General features: G+C 39.0%; 1 protein-coding gene across 18 annotated transcripts in view; it reads left to right on the plus strand.

Annotated features, from left to right (window-relative positions):
* LOC129778219 (TLD domain-containing protein 2) overlaps nt 1–24,458 on the plus strand; it is a 438,692-nt gene that overhangs the window by 249,070 nt on the left and 165,164 nt on the right. For 14 of the 18 annotated variants that reach the window (XM_055784977.1, XM_055784981.1, XM_055784983.1 and 11 more), the window contains one exon: nt 11,825–11,893. The exons of the other annotated variants lie outside the window; for them this stretch is intronic. In XM_055784977.1, the coding sequence (XP_055640952.1) occupies nt 11,825–11,893 (69 nt within the window). The remainder of the gene's footprint in view (nt 1–11,824; nt 11,894–24,458) is intronic. 18 annotated transcript variants of the gene reach the window in all.

A 24,458-nucleotide genomic window follows, 5' to 3' on the forward strand; every position in this document is an offset into this window, starting at 1 on the left:
AGCAGACTGCGACTTGCTCGAGGTGGTCGCAATTCATTAGCGGAATAAACTCGCTGTTGAGTTGAGCTTTAACTGCGATTAGCGCTCCACCTCCCCGAGAATGCTGGCTTGATAACCGGCTCCGATCACAGCGATAGAATATGTAGTCGGTCGAGATCTCAGCACTATCAATGTCCTCCCGCAGCCAAGTTTCAGTGAAGACCAGGACATCGTAATCGCAACTAGTTAGCTGCAAACGTAATTGCGCTATTTTGGTGCGTATACCTCTGACATTCTGATAATACACGGAAATAGGACGTTCAGAGGAGCGCGTTCTCATTTCGACTCCAAAGGTTGAGGATGAAGAGGGAGGATCGGATGGTGCTGGCGATTGGCTGAAATCGTTTGAACTATCAGGTACTAAAATCAGCGGGATACGAGCATCGGACGTGTACTTGCCTGTGGATACAGTTTGGAAGTCCCCGTGTCCACACCCAAACACAGGACCGGAACGACTGCAGGGTACTAGCGATATGGACTCGACTGTGATGGGGGAATAAGGGACTTCCAAATTGCTTGAATCGTTGCGTCCCGGGATGACAGCGTCTGGTTTAAAGGTGTGACTGGAGATGTAGGCTTGGCTTCCAGTATCAACATCGATGTTGTTGATTTTCAGGTACACGAAATTTTCGGAGACCGTAGTCGTCAAATTCGCGGAACACTAGCCCCTCATGCCATGTTGCAGGATCGAGGGCCTTGTCCTTCAACGACTGGTCTAGACCGATTTTAAAAGACACGAAGGACAGCGTGCCGGTTTCTTTCCCTTTAGGGACGAGCTTCATCACAGGAGGATCCACGTCGATTTCGAGATTGGCTTTGACCAAGGCGGCAACAGATTCGGTAGTGACGTCTGGCCGAATTCTCGAAAGGTACAGCCAGAACTTTTGTTCAATATCGTTGGAGCACGTGGGAACTGTTACCGCATTTTCCTGTAGTTTTTTGCTACCTACACGGCAGTCAGGAGCGTGTGCAGTAGTGTCAAACTCGCGAAGTCGTTTAGTAGCTCTTCGAGGCTGGATTACGGGCCACTGCATACTTGTAGCTGCTGATGGTTGAGCTTCAGGCTTAGAATGCAGTTCTTTAATGTCGGTCCTTAGTTCCGTAATGGCAGTCGTCAGTGAGCGGAGTGGTGATTTATCATCGGCTAGACCCGAAATCACGCGGAAATGCGAGTTTTCAAATAACTCGGCGCATCCGTCGCACATCCAGAATAGATTCTTTTTGTGGGATGTGAAGTAGGATTGCATCGCTCGAGTGACTCCGGAACAATTATTGATGTGGAATAATTCGCCACAATATCCACGACAGACTACGACGTCGATGCCTGTTATTGCTTCTGAACACTTCGCACAATGTTTAGTCATGATAATTTCGTTAATCTTTTTTAGTATAATTCCGATGTTGGCGCCGGTGCTGGCCTCTAACTATGCAAATGTATTATATGTTGTATACAAGTTGACCAGTTGCACACAACTGAGAATTCAGCTAATCGTTGGCAGATGGCGCAGCAGTGTACAAAACTATGCTCGGACGTAGAAGCAGAAGTGTAAATAATCAACAACGAACGGTGAACAATGGAGTGAACGATTTGCACTATTTACACTTATTTATACGAATGTCAGATCTGACGAGTTGATATGGTACAACACTGAACAAAATACTATGGTTACAGATCGATTGATAACAATAAAATCAGAATGAAATGAAGTTTAACACAAGAAAAATAATTAAATCAAGACAACAGACAATAGCACGACTCAATACTGCACGCGAAATTGCTAATAATAAATAATTTTTTATTTAGTTATATGTTCGTGAGAGTTTACTTGCATGACACATTGTGTATCATTTGATTTTGATCGAAATCCAAACACTGCCGCAGTCAATGCTCCGTCCGATTACTACCTTTTTCGATCGATGCAACATGGCCTGGTTGACCAGCACTTCTCCAATTTTGATGAAGACAAAAATTGGATCGATTCGTGGTTAGCCGACAAACCGGCCGATTATTTCCGCAAAGGGATCCGTGGATTGCCAGATAGATGGGAAGTTGTGACTAGCGATGGGCAATACTTTGAATATTAAATTTGTAACCATTTTTGCAGAATAAAGCATTAGTTTTTCAAACAAAACGAAGAAAGTTATCGGTACTCCTGTTGAAATTCATAACTTTTGATCCACTTAACCGATTTAGATGATCGACATATTAAATTGAAGCCAATGAGCTAGCCTTTTAATTTTAGTCCAAACCCATGAAAACAATAAAAAACGACTACAATCGATAATTACGAAAACAAAATTCATTGTTGCTATAGGTTCAATATTAAAAAAAGGCTAGCTCACTGGCTTCAATTTAATATGTCGATCATCAGAATCGGTCTAGTAGTTCAAAAGTAATTAAATTTTCAAGAAAAAAATCATTTTTGGGAAAAAATGAAAAAAAATGATTTTTCGGACCACCCTAAAATGGGTATGGTCACCCTAACGGAAACTATAAAAAATACGGGTCTAATTGTTTGCGATAACGATCAAATCTACCACTTTTCACGAAAATCTGAGAACCACTATATCGGTTTGGCATGGAATGCCTGATATGGACGGATTTCGCGCCAACTCGTCTATGGGATTGCTATGATCTTCTCAGAACTTAATGGAACATTACGGGCCTGAAGACCTTACCTAATTAAGCAACTTGGCATACTTAGTTTTCCGAAAATTTATCTAGACTAACATATGAAAAGGGCTAAATATTATTGGTCATTTTTTTATAAAAAAAAGTGATCTATGGAAGAGTTTGAGAAAAATAATTGAATATTCAGAAAAAACACAGAAACAATATTTTTAGAAATTCTACACTGAAAAAAATCGATTTCAAAAATTAAAAGTCGATTTTCTCAAGATGGTCATCTCAGATTTTGTTGAAATGGCAGAAAAAATGGTAGATAAATATTTGGCCCACAACTCTTCCATACATCGCAACTTGTGCATATTTAAGGCAAGAAAGTTTTTCTAACAAAACTTTTTCAAGATTTTTTCTCGAAAATTTTCTATTTTTTTTTTGTGTAGGGGAGAGAGGCAATTTGGCGACGTTAAGCTTTGGTGAGCCCTGGATCTTGGAATTATTTTATTTAATATTGATGCTGATTCATATAGACTGAAGTGTTTTCTATCATATTATCTATTGGATGGGCAAAAAAACTAAAAAAACTTATCCTCCCAAAAGCGTCGAATTCGCCATCTTGCCTCCACGTGGAGGATAGATGCCTGGAGGCAAGTTGGCGAATATGGTTTGGTCACCTAAAAATCAACAAAATGTAATAACAATTATTTATTTATCCTTGTTTGGAACAGTGGAAATGCCATTTTCATCAACACTGTAAATGCAGGGGTTACACATCAATTGAATATAGGCTACCCAAAATCAATATGGCGTCATTTGTTTACCAACATATCATTTGCGAGGGTTGAAATCAGTGAAATCACGGAGATAGTAAAAATAAAGAAAAATGCGCTGCTTTATTTCTAACTGCATGAGCGATTTTCATATTTCGGTTTCACATGGAGTTTAAAGTTAGCCACTATTCGACTATATAACCGGACCGAGTTGTAAACAAGAGTAATTGACAGAACCAAAATGTCAGTGAACCGCAGCAATATTGGGTACACTGGTAATATGAGGGATTTGACGTTTTAGTCATACCCCTGTGTAAATGTCACACGCAGGAAAACGATACTGAGCTTGTATATCTCCCAAAGTTCGAAAAAATAAGTCACAATTTTCTTTATTGAACGCCATTAATCAAGCCGCTGAGGTATTTTCTGGCTTTCTCAAAGATAGCTTATGAGCCTTCATAAATAATTCAACCCATGTCCGTCCAGCGCATGTTCCTTTGAAAGGGTGCTCTATGCCATTTTTAACGCAAACGAATAGGCAATTCTCCGCAGCTGGACCTGAATGTGGCTTTAAGGCGGCCTTTATTGGACGACGTATCCTGAAATTGATACAGATTTAATATTTCTTGCATAAAGAACATGGAAACGCAAATGCTGAATTGAAAATCTAACCTCCATGTCTGGATATTTTCGTCGATAGCGTCTCAAAGTTGGTTCTGGCACACCGAACTGTTTTGAAGCACCCAGAACAGACAAACCTTCTTCTTTAGCTTTCATAAGATTCTCCAAACTGGTGTCCGACCAATATTTGTCTCTTTTTCGCTTATAAGTTCTAACCATCTGCAATAAAAAACCAAAAATTAACATAAGGCGTAGTGCTCAAATTACGTAACGCGATAAGGGGGTCAAATTACCGATTCGTCATCTTGCCTCCCTCGCCAACTTGCCTCCCTCTCCCCTACAGTTATAGAAAAAAATCAATAACAGGTAGAAATGAATTGATGGAGACTCTTGGATGCCAATATACAGTTTTCAGCTTGTTTTTGTTGTCAAATACAATATGTTTCAATTCAGAGAGCAACGACAGCTCTCAAACAATAGCCATCTGCCTAAAATCTCTTGATCGGTCGGTCAGGTATTGAACGTCGTTTAACAGAAATAGAGAAAATACGTTTACTGGGATATACCCATCTGTTGGATGCTACAATGCGAATTTGTGAATCTTGTTTGGCAGTGATTTGGCACAATAGTTGTGTTCCAAAGAAAAACCACGTATAGATGAGGATAACACTAACCAAAATATTGAAGTCACGAAGTCCGTCTATGTCATGAGATGTCATTTCATTCATTAGTCACAAATTACGGCAGATCGAACATGAGAATCATGTTTTTGGGACCTTCGTCCCACTGCCGTTTGCTTTACGCAAGTTTTGGTTTCAGGTCAGAATAAAACAAAATTCGGCTCCCATGGTCTGATTTCTTATACACCCAAAGTTAATTTTTAGCACGTGTTCTGGCATCCCGATTTATTACATTAAATGAGCTGAAAGATAACATAAAATGTTCTACTCCCTAATACATGTATATCATTTGTATAATATATATGCTAGAGCCAATATAGGGGAGCGAAACAGGAGACACATTTAAATGAAAGCATATGAAAGCTTTCCGTACAGTTTGCCAAATACACGGCCCAGACAGAGAAAGATATATTCTCGTCCATGTTCTTCTTCATTTTATGATGAGGTGTAATATTATCACGCTCCTTTATAATAGCGCTGGCAGCTATATGGATAGCGTAGTCGTGTAAAGTATCTTTGCATTCCAGCCGGCCTTGGTTCGATCCCCATTGACGTCGTATGGACTTTTTTTTGCACAATCCCAAATGAAAAGATAAAAGAAAACAGAAAGAGATGTCTGCTCACATACATACAAACCGTTTTTAAGCTTTTAAAATAGCTCATTTTTTGCCCATTTGACTTCTCATGCACAGGAAATGGCATCTTTTCTGCCAAAGATGACATGTTTTCTGCCAACGCTAGTTTGGGTGTACAGGGCGGACTCGAGTATATACCATTTCGGGTTTATTTTCACTGTATATAAACGAATCCTGTATATAATCGAGTAAAAAATTTTTTTTTTATTCGTTTTTATGCATATATTTTTCGTGTCATGAATACCGTTCTGAATCATATATCGGACAACATCATATTTCGGACACGTTGTTCTAATATCTTGAAATGTTTCATGCACTGATGATATAACTATAAATTTAATATCACAATTGCTTCTTTAGAGTGATCCCTTGGTTTCACTATCACTTCATTTGAGAATAACATTTGAATTATTACATAGTAGGAACAAATTCAACAGCACCACTCATTATCGTTTGTGTTTGACGTTTGTTTTGCGTGAGCACGTAGAATTTACCCGTTCATAAATATTTAAATTTCTCCCGTGTTTCATCTGTTCTCATCATCGTTAACCGTTTACTGTGATTGCTTAGTAAATGTTTCGCAGTTGACTATAAAATATAATCAAGTGTAATGTAATTTTCGTCCATAAAATTACAAAATAAAGTTTGATTCTTATTCGCTTTATTTGAAAAGCATTTTTTCGATGATTTTCTTATGTTTTCAATCAAATAGGTACCAAAGTAGAAAGCTTAAAAGCATATTGAACTAATCTATTAAAAATATCTTCTGACGAGCGAACAAATAAAAAAAGAAGGAAAAGGCAAGTTCAAGAAGCTTCCCTCAATGGAAGTAAAGATCTTGGACTATCGCCAACTCGGGAAACTCTCCCATGATGGGGACCAAACTAAATTTACGCCGTCAGACTCGTTTCGAGTCACCTTTGCTGGTGCCGCCCTCCCTGACTACGTTATGGTGGACAAATTGAGACTACCTGTGCGACTCTTCGTGCCAAAGCCCATGACTTGCAACAAATGCAAGTCAGTTGGTCACACTTCAGATTAGTGTGCCAACAAGGTGCGCTGTGCCACTTGCGGAGAGCAACATGAGGGGAAATCCTGCAGTGCGACTGAGCATAAATGTCCATATTGCGGAGGATCCCCACACGCGCTCTCAGCTTGTGAAACTTACAAGAGTTGCTGGGAGAAACAGAAGCGCTCTTTAAAGGAACGCTCGAAGCGCACTTTTGCGGATATTTTAAAGGGCGCTTCTCCACTGGCCCAACAACAACAATCAATATCGACACACAATACCTTTTCCACGTTGCCAGTTGACGATATGGAAGCGGACACAGCTAGCGGGGGCACACCGTGTATTTTCAAAGGGAATCCCCGGCGCAAAAATGTGACCACTCCCAAATTTCAAGAACAAGTCCCCCCGGTGAAAACCCCTGTTAGCTTGCCTAAAAAATCGAGTGCAGCGGACAAGCCAAATCAGGTTCCTACTGGCTTCCGTGGGAATAGTTCACCTTCGAACGACCCAGCACTCGAGGGGACATCAAAAACCCCAACTGTCCCTGTTTGTCCGTCCAGCTCAACTTCCCAATCGGGATTTATAAAGTTTTCTGACCTTTTGGATCAAATCTTCAAGTGTTTTAATGTTTCCGACTCCATCAGAACCCTTGTCATCTCAATGCTTCCAGTATTAAAGACAATTTTACAGCAATTGATGCAAACATGGCCCCTCCTTGCAATGATTATCTCTCTTGATGTCTAATTTAGATAGGTCGGAGATATCACTGTTTTTCAGTGGAATTGTCGTAGTCTTATCCCTAAATTGGATACATTAAAATTTTTAATTCATAACTTCAATTGTGATGTTTTTGCTCTGTCCGAAACTTGGCTTTCTTCGCGAGATGATATCTCTTTCCACGATTTTAATATTATACGCTTGGACCGCGATGACAGATACGGAGGGGTACTATTGGGGATCAATAAGTGCCACTCATTTTTTCGAATCGACCTTCCACCTATTGGAGGGATCGAAGCTGTTGCTTGTCATGCAAACATCAGAGGCAAAGACCTCTGTATTGTCAGCTTGTATTGGCCTCCGAGAGCTGCGGTTAGCCGCAAACAACTTGATGACATGTGCTCACTCCTTCCTGAGCCACGATTGATCTTGGGAGACTTCAACTCTCATGGAACTGCCTGGGGGGAACAGTACGACGACAATCGTTCATTGTTGATATATGACCTTTGTAACAACTTCAATATGACCGTTTTGAACACTGGGGAAACAACACGTGTGCCTAAACCTCCTGCTAACCCAAGTGCTCTTGACCTCTCGCTTTGCTCGAATTCACTATCGTTAGATTGCAAGTGGAATGTAATCCAGGACCCCAACGGTAGTGATCACTTGCCAATTAAAATTTCCATCACCATTGGGTCGAATTCTTCTGAATCTATAAACATGGCATATGACCTAACAAGACACATTGACTGGAAAAAATATACGGACGCGATTGCTCTAGCCATCAATTCCAGAGATGGTTTACCTCCATTGGAGGAGTATAACTTCCTTTCTCGTTTGATCTATGACAGCGCGGTTCGCGCTCAAACGAAACCCATCCCAGGTTCCACTATTCGTCGAAGGCCTCCCAATCTATGGTGGGATAGCATATGTTCCAAGCTTTATGTAGAAAAATCGAATGCATTTAAAGCTTTTCGGAAACGTGGAACCCCTGAAAATTTTCAGACGTATTTGGACCTTGAAAATCAATTTAAAAACTTGATCAAAGGGAAAAAACGTGCTTATTGGCGAAATTTCGTGAGAGGTTTGTCACGAGAAACGTCAATGAAAAAAATATGGAAAGTGACTCGAAACATGAGAAATCGCTCTTCAACGAATGAAAGCGAAGAATATTCACATCGATGGATTTTGAATTTTGCACGGAAGGTTTGTCCTGATTCCGCTCCTGTGCAAAAAATTGTTCGAGATATACCACAAGATAGGTGCGATCTTGATTCCGAGTTTTCGATGGTAGAATTCTCTCTTGCTCTCCTTTCATGTAACAATTCTGCTCCGGGATCGGATAGAATTAAGTTCAACTTGCTGAAAAATCTCCCTGATGTGGCGAAACATCGCTTGTTGAACTTATTCAATCGGATTCTGGAGCATAATATTGTTCCAGATGATTAGAGACAAGTACGAGTTATAGCTATTCAAAAACCCGGAAAACCCGCGTCCGACTTCAACTCGTACCGCCCAATAGCAATGCTGTCTTGTATACGGAAATTGTTGGAGAAAATGATCTTGTTTCGCCTTGATCGATGGGTTGAAACGAATGGCCTACTCTCAGATACACAATATGGGTTCCGCAGGGGCAAGGGGACGAATGATTGTCTTGCGTTGCTTTCTTCAGAAATTCAAATGGCTTACGCCGAAAAAAAAACAAATGGCTTCAGTATTCTTGGACATAAAGGGGGCCTTTGATTCTGTTTCAATAGAGGTTTTGTCAGACAAATTACACTCTCGGGGTCTGCCGCCTCTATTGAATAATATGTTATATAACTTGCTTTGTGAGAAACATTTGAACTTTTCTCACGGAGATTCGGCAGTAAGTCGGGTCTCTTACATGGGCCTCCCCCAGGGCTCATGTTTAAGCCCCCTTTTGTACAACTTCTATGTAAGCGACATCGACAATTGCCTTACACAAAATTGCAGCCTAAGACAACTTGCAGATGATGGAGTGGTGTCTGTCGTAGGATCAAACGAATCCGACCTGCAAGGACCCTTACAAGATACTTTGAACAATTTTTCAACCTGGGCCATTGGGCTAGGGATCGAATTCTCCACGGAGAAAACAGAGATGGTGGTTTTTTCTAGGAAGCATAGACCAGCAAAACCAAAGCTTCAACTTTTGGGTAAACCGATCACTCATGCTATGTCATTCAAGTATCTTGGGGTCTGGTTCGACTCCAAATGTACTTGGGGGGCCCATATTAGGTATCTGAGTAAAAAATGTCAACAAAGAATAAACTTTCTCCGTACAATTACCGGCACCTGGTGGGGAGCCCATCCCGAAGATCTTATTATGTTGTATCGAACAACTATTCTCTCAGTGATGGAGTATGGCAGTTTCTGTTTTCAATCAGCTGCCAAAACACACCTCATTAAACTCGAGCGAATTCAGTATCTTTGTCTCCGTATTGCGTTGGGATGTATGCCCTCAACGCATACCATGAGTCTCGAGGTTTTGGCAGGCCTACTCCCACTAAAAGATCGCTTCAATTTATTATCTCTTCGGTTCCTCATCCGGTGTAAGGTTATGAATCCATTGGTGATCGGAAATTTTGAGCAATTGATCGAGCTAAATTTTCATTCTGGATTCATGAATTCATATCATGAATTCACCTCTATGCAGGTTGTTCCTTCTTCGTATATTCCCAACCGTGTTTGTTTTCCTGACTACATCAATTCCTCTGTACATTTCGATCTGTTCATGAAGGAGAAAATCCATGAAAATCCAGATTATCTTAGATTGGGGTTCGTTCCTACAATCTTCAATGCAAAGTATGGGCGTATCAATTGTGATAATATATACTTTACTGATGGCTCCTCTATGAATGAGTCCACAGGATTTGGAGTGTTCAACGTATTTTTTAGCACCTCACACAGTCTTCAGAATCCTTGCTCGGTATATATTGCTGAATTGGCAGCGATATACTGGGCGCTGGACAGCGTCGCCTCACGACCTGTTGAACACTATTACATTGTAACGGATAGTCTTAGCTCTGTCGAAGCTATCCGTTCAGTGAGGCCGGAAAAGCACTCGCCGTACTTCCTTGAGAGAATACGAGAAAATTTGAGTGCTTTATCCAGACGCTGTTATGTCATTACCTTTGTCTGGGTCCCTTCACATTGCTCAATTCTGGGTAATGAGAGGGCTGACTCATTGGCAAAGGTAGGTGCAATTGAAGGCGATATTTATCAGCGTCAAATCGCCTTCAATGAATTTTATTCTTTAGTTCGCAAAAATACCATCGCAAACTGGCAACGTAAGTGGAACGAAGATGAATTGGGCCGGTGGTTTCACTCGATTATCCCTAAGGTTAGCCTCAAACCGTGGTTCAAAAGTCTAGACTTGAGTCGGGACTTTATCCGCACCTTCTCCCGACTCATGTCCAATCACTGTTCGTTAGATGCACTACTCTTTCGTTTCAATCTTGCCAGCAGCAATCTCTGCGTTTGTGGCCAAGGTTATCACGACATCGAGCACATTGTTTGGTCGTGCGAGGTGTATCTGGTCGCCAGATCGAATTTAGAAAACTCCCTTCGGGCCCGAGGAAGACAGCCCAATGTGCCGGTGAGAGATGTGTTGGCTCGGTTAGACCTTGATTACATGTCCCATATATATGTTTTCCTTAAAGCTATAGATCTTTGTGTGTGATTGTCCCTACATCCTTATACCCTCCTTTCCTTCCTTTGCGGGTAATTCGTCCCCTTGCTATAAATAGTAGAATAAGTTGAAATGTAAATAAACTATAGATATACGAATAGATTTAAGAATTGAGTGCTCATCAACATTGTACAATTTCCTTATATCCCATCCTTCTCCTAAAAATATGTCACCCTTCTAAACTCGAGTACACCGCGAGTAATCGGTTTTCCACCTTACTAACCATAGATGTAAGAAAATTGTTTCTATATATATATATATATATATATATATATATATATATATATATATATATATATATATATATATATATATAGATTTAAAAATATATTTAAGAATTCGGCTCCTTTAAACTTAAGTAACTGAGCCTGTAAAAAAAAAAAAAAATTAAAATATCTACCAAATAATACCTGTGCATAAAGTTTAGATCTGTTTTCTGCATAATAAGCGTCCGAAATATGATTCGGAACGGTATAAAAGAAAAAAAATATTTTTGATCCATCACCTTAAAGTCATAAAATACCTTTCTCATATAAAAAATCCGAAATCGTTCAGGAGGTGATAGAGGATAACATTTGATGAAAAAGTCCTTCTACGCATATGTTCGAATTTCAACAATGACAGAGTTATAGCACTTTTTGTTTTTTTCGGACTCTCTTGCCTCAAACTGGCTCTACATTAAAAAGAACGCTACAGAAGACGATTCTGTTACTTTCATTAACTATATTATATTGACTATATATTCATTTTTCCCTTTATTATAATTTTCTTATTTGCTTTTGTTTTATGTTTTCTCTTTTTATTTCCTTTTCATCATTTATGGATATTCCGTTTTGCATTAATTGGCTCTTCGCATCGTAATGCTTTACCACACGCAAAACCCAATCACACATGACGCTCGCTTCATCCATACCGCCGGATTTATCACACCCGCACGATTCATCGCATGCCTTACCCTGCCTGCTGCTGCTGCTGACTGCTAATCCCATCAACTCCGGCTGATGAATCAACGCACCTGCAGGACCCGTAGAGCTAGTCAAGATGTGATACTGTCCAAAAGCTCAGACAGCCTCAGCCCGCCCTTCAGAAGGTCAGTTATGATTTTTTTTGTTTCTGTTCTTGTCTTTCTTTGGTTATGTTATTTATATTTATGATTTAATTTGATCGTGAGATTTCATCACGTACGCGCAGAATTTTAAGCATCCAGAATTTCCAACAATAAAAAACACTCAGCAGCGCCGCCTTTAACCGCTCTAAAGAGTCCTCTCGGAGAAGCCTATCAATCACCTGATTTTCGGTTGTTACGAATCGTAATCGTTCTCGAGTTGTTGCAGACTTCATTATCAGATTTGACAACAAGACGTTGGAGCACAATGCTGTTGCTGCTGCTACCAGGGTCCCCGAAGTAGGTGAACCTAAAACACGGAATCTAATCAAGTCTGAGGGTAAAAAATAAATCACGACGACAAACAATGACTAATTGGGGTTAGATAAAGACACCTCACGGGTGTCGATAATTGCAGAAGTTTGTTTGTTTTATTATTTTTTTATCTCTAATCTAACTTGATAGACAAGAGCGCCAAAACGCGCCAAGGGATAGTAGTAGCAAGTAAACCCAAACATTGGGAACTCGGAGCAGATTACATAGTCGAATTGAGACTGTTGAATAACCATAAAAAATCGAACGTAGCAGCGAACCTCATTTCAACGATCTACGTAATACTCGTAGCTGCGATGCGAAACAAAAAATTGAATCAAATGACCTTTGTAAACCCTTTTGATTCCTACTTGATGGTCTAGTTTCTCGTTTGCCGAAGTCCAAATGGATCGCTACCGGAGATGGTGGGCGCCTAATGACTTCTCGCCAAGGGCTTATCTCGGCTTCATGAATTGCTGTAATAGACTACCGGTTAGATTTTTTGACAGCGCTCTTGATAAGCTGTTTACGAGGTGTTGTAAAGTAAGCTTTTTTGTTTGACTACGAACGCGGGCACGAGATGCTGAGATGGATTTCACCAACTGTGTGTAATTGGCTTTAGGGTGTCACTAAAGCCTTCGGGTTATTTAGGGCTATAAAAATGATAAATCCAATCCTTTCGTCGATTTATTTCCCTTCAATCAATCACGCTATGAAATATAGCGTGATAATCCGATCAACCGATTGAGGAAGTCGTAAAAGGAACAAATCATGTTGTCTGAGAACTCAACCGATTTTTTTCGGACATATATCCGTATTTTAGATATCAATAAATTTAGCCGATTCAACAATTTGTCAGTCCTCTGTTAATCCATAATAATAAAACGATGGACAGTAGTAATGGGGGAAATGCTTTTCCTCATATAAACCGGTGCAAAATGATGGCGCTCATGGCCTATCGTACAGGTTGGCATTGAATTTATGGCGATCGTTAATAAGTCATTGTTTCGGCGTGTTGTATCATCAGTGCTCAATGGTGCTTCCACTACGGCGTCGCATGACCTACATTTTTTTTGTCTTTCGTGCCACACTCGATTGCAAAACCAAGTTCATTAACACCGTTAGTTTGAATTGCACCTAGCGTTTACCACCACGGCATCGTTTCAAACACGCTGGACATAACGTATTTATTTACTTTTTTTTTTTTGCTCACGGAGAACTAATAGTTTTCCCCACGAGACGTATACTTTCGATTATTTCGTTATATATCAGCACAAACAGCAACCTTCAAGCTACGGTGGCTAAAGTTGTGCACACTTTGGGTTTTTTTGGTTCAATCACGTGGAACTGCCGGGCTGAATCTGGCGCACATTTGTGCTCTTACTTTTTGATGATGAAGTGAAAACGATCAAATGGTAATATGAGATCGAGAAATAAATTAAATTACTGCTCACAATTTTAATGATTGTGAAACCCTTGTTTTACAGCTATTTGAGAAGAAGAACCTGTTGTCGACAAAAACATATCGTTCTTTTCTCCGTCGTAATTTTTTTTTTCGAATGCCGTTAAGCTCTTTTCAGCCCCTTCGGTCTTTCACTCACATGATTCAAGATAGCTTCTTGATAACGGTAAATTTGGGTGCACGTAATACAAATCATATTATCAAATTATTAACACGAATTAATATTATTCCATCCGCGACACATTGTGGATTTTCATCACTGAAATTGAGACACTAGGCAACACTAAAACACAAGTATCATGCTACATGTCGTTCAGTTATTGCCTCAGTAAAATCACAGCTTTCGTGCAACGCAACAATTTTCCGATTTTTTTGAAACTTGGTACTTATGATGGAAGCTATTTAAAATAACAATTATCATATGACCAATTGAAGCTACGATTGATTTTTTAAAAGGGAGTTTTCAAAATCGTACTACATGTCTCATTGAATTATGGTGTCGAAGTTGTTATAAAATTAATTAACTATTCCGAAAAAAATACATTTTAAATGCACTGGAAGTCTTGCTCATAAATTTAATTTAATCATATATATCTCATTGTGTTTTGATTGTTTTTAGTTATAAAAGTTTTTAATAAGAAATTCAATTTTTGAGTAAGATTTTTTAACGGTGCATTTACAAATTTTATTTTTCATAAATGGTTCATTAATTTTCCAAAAATTTTGTCAAACATTATATTTCAATCAGAAATCAGGATTTTGAGTTACGATTGTTTGAAAGAAATATTTGATTTTGAATACCCCTTTTAAAATATCTGTCGTAATTTAAATTGGTTATATAATTGGGATGTTGCAGTCTTCAGTGCTCTGTACGTGTGCCCGATACGGGATACTTCCTATTGGGATGCAGCTGACTGTTTATCAGCAACGCCCCCCTAGTCTGCACCCCATAATTAGCGTGGTGCGTCTTTCTCGACACGAGGAATCCAGGATAGAATGATCACTAGCCGGCGCAACCATCAGCTCGTGTAGAGTTGTCATGAGCGGTACAACCTTTGGCTCTTGTTGAATGATCAGTGGACTGCACAACCTTTGGCCCGTGTGTCTGTAAAGAGTGTGTGTATGTATTACCGCGACTAAGTAAAAGTTTATAGATCGGATAGGAGGGATATGAAACAGGGACACAACGAATGAAACATCATTAAACGTTGACATCGGCGTTTCTGAGGAACAGGTATAGATGGAGCAGAAGATCAGGACCACGGATACCTAAGATATCCCGGACGGGGATATCCGATTGTCTGCCTTGTGTCCTCAATGCTCTAGAGAGCTGAGAGCGGACAGCATGGAACCGGATACACGACCAGACAACATGCTCGATGTCGTGGTAGCCATCGCCACAATCACATAGATTGCTTGCTGCGAGCCCAATGCGATAAAGATGCGCGTTTAGGTTGTACTGATTGGACATAAGCCGAGATATCACGCGAATGAAATCACGACCTACATTCCATGAACCATGCACTCGTCGAGACCTTAGGGATAATCGTGTGTAACCAACGACCGAACTCATCTTCACTCCACATGCGCTGCCAACTTACGAGCGTGTGTTGACGAGAAATGTGAAAAAAATCATTATAAGCAATTTGCCTTTCAAAAAGTGTGCCTTCTGAAGCGCCCACCTTACCTAGCGAGTCCGCTTTCTCAAAATTGGTCATATGATAATGACATTTGTAATTTTGGGTAGCTTCCATCATATGTACCAAGTGAATGTTTTTTTCTATGCCAAATTTCAGACAACACTGTAACTGACTTCACGACCGATTCGATAAGTTTTTATATTGCACTCTGCAATCAAGTTCTAAAACGATTTAATTTCAATGTTTTTTTGACCACCAACAAGACGATAATTGATCCAACTAATGTCATAGAAAGGAAGCATATCTCAAGGATATCGATAATGAACTTCAGGAGATTCGAAACCTGGATTTTACTGATTTCACTGTAAACAAACGCAAGGTTGTTTCTTTCTTCTGGGGTAAAATTTTGTTACTAAAAAGGAATGAAAATAATTTCGTGTTTCCCAAATTGAGAAAAAAATATTACAACATTTCTGATTCTCAGCAACCGTTGAACTATTGCTTTCAGAATACAATTCGAAGAAAACGAATTAGACATAGAACAGGAACAAAAACTTTGCGGGGAATTCTAGCTTCCAAAAATTATGTAAACATGCATAAAGAACAGTCAGGATTATTTAGAGTGATACAAAATATAAAACCAAAGTATAATGTTAAAATCTATGATCACAAACAGGATAAGGAAAAATGCTATGGTACATGCGTATTAACGCCACCGAAGCGCAATTTTTTAATTTTATTTTTTCGAAATAAAATTTATTCTGATGTTTATGTAATGAGGGACGAAGTCCTCATTTAACGAGGATAAGGGACCTAGAAAAAATAAATTCATTATTAAAATTACGTTCCGGTGGCGTTAACACGTAAGTACCATTGCTACATACTGACACTGTTACTGTCTATCCTAATGTTTTTTGCTAATATAAACAAAATTGAGAATAAAATATAAAATCAATTATTTTAGTTTTTTTTCCAGTTTTTTGTAATTTTTCCAGCTTTTTCAAAAATTTGGTTGGCATCTCTGGTTATACATGTATTATATTGGTTTTCATTTATATTTTCAATTATTCCTTTTCCTATCATTTTATATAAAACTAGCTGACCCTGCAAACTTTGTCCCGCCCAAAATTAGTTTTTTGTTATCAATACCTTCAAACATTCACGTTATCTTACTATGAGCAAGTTCATGGGTCCAATCGCAGAACTGTTTATTGATTGATCTTCTAATCGACCCCGTTGAATTTTGTATGGTAGCTCCCCCTTAGAGAAGGAGTGGAGTGCCTAGCCACCATAGAAACATTTATTACACCCCTAAACCTCCACATGCCAAATTTGGTTCCATTTGCTTGATTAATTCTCGAGTAAAGCATAAATTTGAGTTCCATTTGTATGACAGCCCCCCATTAGAGAGGGGATGGAGAGCCTTGCCACCATAGAAACATTTATTACACCCCTAAACCTCCATATGCCTAATTTGGTTTCATTTACTTGATTAATTTTCGAGTAATGCAAAAATTTGTGTTTCATTTGTATGGCAGCCCCCTTTAAGAGAGGGGCCGGAGATTCTAACCATCATAGAAACATTCATTGCTTCCTAAAACCCCCATATGCCTAATTTGGTTTCATTTGCTTGATTAATTATCGAGTATATACACGGACTTCTCAGCTGCTTTTGACAAGATCAATCACCAAATTACAATTGCTAAGCTGCATCGCATCGGGTTCAATGGACCACTACTGCATTGGTTGGAATCATATTTGACTGGTCGAACAATGAGCGTCAAAATAGGTGACTTCATATCCTCCCCTTTCGACGTAACATCAGGCGTTCCACAAGGAAGTCTTCTAGGACCATTGATTTTCGTACTATATTTAAACGATGTCAATTCTGTTCTCAAATGTATGAAGCTTTCATATGCTGATGACTTCAAACTCTTCGTGCGTGTAAATAACCGTGATGATGCGACTTTTCTACAGCGACAGTTAGAAATCTTTGCCAGCTGGTGTGAAGCAAATTGTATGTCGCTGAACTCATCAAAATGCTCTGTCATCTCTTTTTCTCGCAAACACACAACGATACAGTACGATTATGAGCTTTTCGGATCGATACTCAACAGAGTCACATGTATAAAAGACCTGGGAATTATTTTAGATTCGAAGATCACGTTCAGCGAACATATCGCATACGCAGTCTCAAAGGCTTCCAAGGCTCTTGGATTCATTTTCCGCACTACTAAACACTTTACGGACATACAATGCCTTAAGGTTTTATATTGCTCTCTGGTTCGCTCGATTTTGGAGTACGCTTCGGTCGTCTGAGCTCCATATTACCACAATAACATACAAAGAGTGGAGTCTGTGCAGCGTAAATTTGTCCGTTATGCACTGCGTCGTCTCCATTGGAATGACCCTCAAAACCTTCCAAGATATGAAGATCGTTGTAAGCTCCTGGGTTTGGATCAGTTATGCGTGCGACGTAACACAGCTAGAGTTGTTTTCGTTTACGATCTCATCCAATCGACTGTTCTGGATTGTTAAGTTGCATTAATTTCAACGTCAGAAGGAGAAATCTGCGTAACCACGAATTTCTCCGCCTTCCAACTGCACGAACTAATTACTCTCACCATGAGCCTGTTGCTAGCATGGCTCGAACATTCAATCGCCATTTTGAAAACATCGATTTTCATATATCAAGGAACAGAATAAAAAATCGTCTTAGACAAGCTCAAACGTTATAAGGTTAAGACAATTAGTTAAGTAGTTAGTATCATTAGGGTTCAATGTCAACCTGTTGATAAATAGTTAAATAAGTAATGCAGAAATTTGTGTTTCATTTCATTTGTGTTTTATTTAACGCGTGTAGCGTTTAAAAGTTGAGAATATGGTAGAAACCGTCTGATTTACAGTCAGTCTTCTTTTTCAAAAATAATAGTTTCTCCATGACCATCTGTAGTTGCTTCTACAGTTAATGTCCATCAGATAATGTGTTCTATGTTCACAGTGTGAATCATACTAAACAACATCAGTCCTTTTATCCGATCGACAGCCCTGATTTGACATTCCATTGATTGAAACTTACTATTTCAAAGCATCAACGTTTCTATCCGTTAATTCATCCCATTGCATATTTGCATATGTGTAAACTTGACATATAGACAATTGATGATATCAAGTAATGTAAATATTCTAATCCGCAAGTAGTAGAATCGACAGTCACTAATGAATTTGTTTCACTATAAAATCATTCGATATGTTAAGATCTGGGAGTAAGTCGCACCATTTACGAACCGATTCACGCCGTCCAAGGTTGTTCCGGTAATTTTTCATATTGACAGCTTATTTATTGTCAGCGATTAGAATCGAAATGCCATCTCATTCATGTCGATTCGATAACCCAACCGCCTTTTCCGAAGTACCCTCGCGGCCTCACCGCTCCGCTCCAGATTTAGCGAGGTACTCGCACAACAAACGATTCATTTATCAAACCGTAATTGAATTACCTTCTAACGTTCCGCAGTTTTAAAGAATGTGGACTGTCGGATCGCGGAATTGCGGAATTGCGGCTGGCCTTCCCCGAATGTAAGATCTCGACAGGTCATATGACGTCGCTCGTCGTAACCTTCGCGCGGCTAATTCAATAAGCATCTTTGTTTGAGCTGACCATCCTCGTTTGCGATAGCTCAAACGTTGTTCCCTATAGTAGGACAAGTGGTGGAGAATGATTTCTCTGCGTCGGTCGTGTGCTACAACTTCCGGATTGTGTCAGTCAGTGAGCGGAATTTAGACAGCCAAATGTGGCGAATCACGTTTTGGTGCTGTTTAATCAACTTTGGTGTCTGGTTCCGCCTCGTTAAAACGGAATTCTTGCCTTCGGCGCACAATTTTTGGACGGTTCATTTTGGTGAACGGCACAAAAGGGTGAAATAACAGTAAGATTGAGTCGGCGAACGAGAAGCAATCAATCGGCTTACCGTCTTGTGTATGGTGTGTTGGGGTTGGGTGCTGCTGCGGCTCGGGGTAATAAAAATTCAAAAGTCAATGAGCAGTAAAACTTTCATCGACCAAGCACACACTTCACAGCGGACGTAGGAACCATCCAGCCACACCGGGAGACCATTTGTAGCGCCCCGGGTGTGGTGTTTGGTACATTACATTTATTGGGAAGCTACTTAATGGTGCTGCTACAGAACCGTTTATAGGCTTCAAGCCGACCGATAATGGTCATGCTACAACAATGAACTTGTGGAATTGTATGACAGGTTCGTTACGAAAACTTTTATTCTAACGAAATCTCCGCAGTCCAAAATGGTTCCATACTTGAATGCAAACGTGTTTGTTTCTTTTCTTCTGGAAAAAATTTATAATTTATATTATGAAAAAAATCTGCATAACGAGAGTATAAGATCAGATTCATCTTCATTTTTATCTCCAGTAATATGCCGCAATGATTTTCTCAGATTTCAAAAACAAAAATATGCACGCAGATTTTTGACGCACACCATATTCGTACCAGATTTCAATAACAAATTCATTCTTGCACTTGTAAACCAATACACAAACTGGCTTTCTTCAACGGCACTTACGTTTCTGGAGAAACTTCGTCATCTCAACGTAGTATTACCTGCCTCATTTTTATTGACACCTAGTTGAAATTTATATGCCAACATGCCTTGAATTATTCTAGATTTCGCTCTCAGGCCTCGCGTTTGGCAAAACTTCTGTGTATGTGGCTGTTGATTGCTCGCTGTCTCAAGCGAGATTAGAATTAAATCTTTGCGAACTTAGATGCTCATTCGTATCTAAAGAATTAAATCGTGAATGATTTTTTTTAATATGCGAAATATTCACTTGGCTTAATATTCCCCTCCTGATTTGCTCTGGCGCGTCAGTGCAAACTCCGCATTGAGCTTGATTTGTGCATATTCTGAGAATGCATTCTGAAGCAAACAGTGCTGCACGTCCGTTCAGTTATTTAATTTTGAGGAAAAAAGTTGGAAAAAAGCAAAAAAAAAATTTTTTTTGGACCACCCTAAAAAGGAAATGAGCACCCTTATGAAAAAAAAATCAAAATTACGGGTCTTGCTTTTGCTTTGCTTTTGCGACAAGGAACAAAACTAGCAATTTTAAGGTAAATCCGAGAACCACTATATTGGTTTGACATGGTATATCAATAATTTTCGAAAGTAGTTCTTTGAAATTGTTGACGTGGGACTACGTCTTCCAAGACTGCCAAATCAGAAAACGTCATGTTCTTTATGAGATAGTATAAACTTCAATTTTGATGATTTACATACCAGTCGAATGAAAAATTCTCTAAGATTTTTTTTATAACAATAATTCCACAGAAAAAAACAATGAACAAAACTAACAATTTTAAGGAAAATCCGAGAACCACTATATTGGTTTGACATGGAATGGCTGTATATCAAGAATTTTCAGAATTAGTTCTTCGAATGCTCAATCAGAAAACGTTTTTTTATGAGATAGTATAAACTTCAACAACTATGTTTTATTTGAGCGAATTTTGATGATTTACATACCAATTGAAAGACAAATTTTCTATGATTTGTTTTATAACAGTAATTCCATTCCAGGTAAACGATCTCTCAGACTTTCGTAATATTTGGATGGATCGCTCCTTAAAAAATAAGACCCGTATTTTTTATTTCATCATTAAACTATCCCCTTCCAAGTTAGACTGGTCCAAAAAATCGCGATTTTCTCAACTTCTCAACCGCAGGACCGATTTCTTTCATTTATCCCGAAAATTAAAGATATCTTGATTTTTTATTTGAAAAACTTTTGGAAAAACTTTATTTTGTTTGATAAAATAGGTAACAAAAGTTATTCTGGTTTTTCAGTGCAATGGTCTGCAACGACTTCTTGTTTATTTATTAAATTATTCTGCCATACAAATGAAACACAAATTTCTGCATTACTCGAGAGTCAAGCAAATAAAACCAGATTAGGCATATGGAGTTTCTAGGGTGCAATAAATGTTTCTTTTGTGGTTAGACACTCCACCCCCCTTTCTAAGGGGAGGTTGCCATACAAATGAAACACAAATTTCTGCATCACTCGAGAATTAATCAAGCAAATGAAACCAAATTTGGCATGTGGAGGTTTTAGGGTGCAATAAATGTTTTTACGGTGGTTAGACACTCCACCCCCCTCTCTAAGGGGGAGGTGCCATACAAATGAAAGACAAATTTCCGCATAATTCGAAAACTAATCAAGCAAATTGAACCAAATTTGGCATGTGGAGGTTTTAGGGGGCATGTAACATTTCTAATGTGGTTCAACCTTTCTAAGGGGGGGCTGTCATAGAAATGAAACACAAATTTCTGCATAATTCGAGAACTTATCAAGCAAATCATGACAAATTTGGGATGTGATTGTTTTTGGGTACGAGAAATGTTTCTATGTCATACCATACCCCTCCCTCCTCTGGAATGGAGAGGGGGTCCCATAAAAATATTACACATATTTCAACCAAAAATTTTGCAACCAAATATGACATATGAAAATTTTTGGAAAACTCTGAAGGAAAAGGGGAAAATTCGGAAAATTAAATTCCCATATGTTCTACAATTACATAGTGACAAGCGTTGTTAGTCCATTTGATGTTTGCACTAACGAAACGATCTTTGTTCGAAAGTGGAAATAGATTTTCAGGTGATGAAACACACTGCTATATCTTCTTCTATCTATACCAATAAAAATGTAACGGAGAAACATGTTATTTGCACACGGTTGAAAAATCCTGAACGACTGAATTGTGTCTGAAAATAATCTGATATTATAATGATGAGTTTTGGTAGAAGTACTAGGAATCTTATAGTAAAAGGTAAATTCAACGGGATCGATTAGAAGATCAATCTATGAACAGTTCTGCGATTGAACCCATGAACTTGCGTATTGTAAGAAAACGTGAATGTTTGAAGGTTTTGAAAACAAAACACAAATTTTGGGCGGGACGAAGTTTGCCGGGTCAGCTAGTATCATATATTTCATCCATACAGACTTCATAAAGACAGCCCTCATATTTTCTTTGTGTCACCAGACTAACTGTCTCCTCTTACAATTTCGCCAGACAGAGATCGAGTTCTTTTTAGCAGACTGTCCAGTGACGTCGTACAAAGGGGGGCAGTGATGCTGCGTTTAAGATGCTCTCATTTTAATTCATATGCGATTTCATAGGCTACGGTAGTTTGTCGGTATAGTCTCGAAAAATGTAGCACAACATCATTCGAATCGGGGCCACATTGGTTGCGCGTTCGCTTAGTAAGCGATCGATCGTGAGTTCAAAACTCAGGGCCCTCATTGACTTTGTGTTGTTACAGAATAGCTACGTCCACGCAACAATCATCAGCGATGGAGATCGATCCACGGTCGAAATAAGATCGATTCATCCATACAACTGCTCTGCTCTGCAAGACACATCGGGCTGCTGTTCTATAAATAACTCAACAATGATCAATCAACTGTCTCCGCTGTCCGATGGTCCAACTGGGTAATGGAAGAACAGAAAGAATACTCTTACGCCTAAATGGCTACTGTGTGAATGTACCATATGTAATGGTATAGAAGAAATACTGACGAATGGCAACTGTGTAATGTGCTAATTATAGATATGATAACCATGTGACATGTACACGATTAAAATTCGGCTCTGTTACTGCTAAAATGCTAATGAGCCTTAAAATAAATAAATGGGATAAAAAAAAATCATTCGAATCGACTGTGGCCAATCGCAAAAATTTCGTCAGATTGGTGACTACCAGCTGTTGAAACGGCTGGTTGGTTCTCACTTCTAACAATCTCGAACAAACTGCTCCTTGGTGGACTGTGATGGACTGAGTAAAGTACAGTGGTTGGGCGCCAGGAATTTTGCTAAGAAAATACAATAAGGTGTATCACGGAAACTAATTTTTAAGCAGCATTAGAGTAATTTACTGAGTAATAAAGAGCTGAGAAGCACTTTGTGTGTCTTTGACATAAGTGAGTGATCTTTATGGGTTCAGCCTCTCGTGCCTTTTGAACAATTTTGTTGTCAACCACTGGATCCACATCCGAAATGTCAAATTTTTAAATCGAATTAAAGTTTTGAAAATGTATTATTTTTCAGTGTAATATCTGGAATATAATTGAAAACTTTTTTTTAGAGAAAGTTCAGACAGATTTCCAATCACTCAAAGAGAACTTTTATGTTCCCATACAAATGAAACACGAATTTCTGCATTATTCGAGAATTAATCAAGCAAATGAAACCAAGTTATGCATATGGAGGTTTTAGGATGCAATAAATGTTTTTTACGGTTGTTAGACACTCCTTTCCCCTCTCTAAAGAGGGGGTGTGGGGGTGGTTGAGAGGGTGCTGAACAACTCGAGAACTATTCAAACAAATGGAATCAAACTTAGCATATAGAGGTTTTAGGGATCGATAAGCGTTTCTATGGTAGTTCGACACTCCTCCCCCTTCTCTAAAGGGTGCTCCCATACAAATGAAACATAAATTTCTGCATAACTCGAGAACTAATTAAGTAAGTTGAGCCATATTTGGCATGTGGAGGTTCCCATACAAATGAAACACAAATTTCTGTATAACTCGAAAACTAATCAAGCAAATGGAGCCGGATTTGGCATGTGAAGGTTCTAGGGGGCACGAAACACGTATATGGTAAATAGACACTCCTCCCCTCTCTCTTAGGGGGAGGGGGGTTTTGGTAGAAGTATTAGGAATTTTATAGTAAAAGGGTTGATTAGAAGATCAATCAATGAACAGTTCTGCGATTGGACCCATGAACTTGCGCTTAGTAAGAAAACGTGAATGTTTGAAGGTATTGATAACAAAAACAAATTTTGGGCGGAACGAAGTTTGCCGGGTCAGCTAGTGGAAAATATTAGAAGTAGAGAATAAAACAAACGCCTGTGGTGGTGGCTATAATAATCCATAAAAACGATATTCTATAATCACCATATGATCTGCTTGGAAAACTCAAGTCATATTTGGTTTTAAATAATCAAATAAATCAATGATTAACCTGAAGCCAGAACTCGACACAATCACTGCCATCACGGTTCAGATAACCGGTTAATTACTTGTGAAATATCATCGCAACTTAGCTGTTTGCAC

This window comes from Toxorhynchites rutilus, chromosome 3, assembly GCF_029784135.1.
Source record: "Toxorhynchites rutilus septentrionalis strain SRP chromosome 3, ASM2978413v1, whole genome shotgun sequence".
NCBI classification, from domain to species: Eukaryota; Metazoa; Arthropoda; class Insecta; order Diptera; family Culicidae; genus Toxorhynchites; species Toxorhynchites rutilus.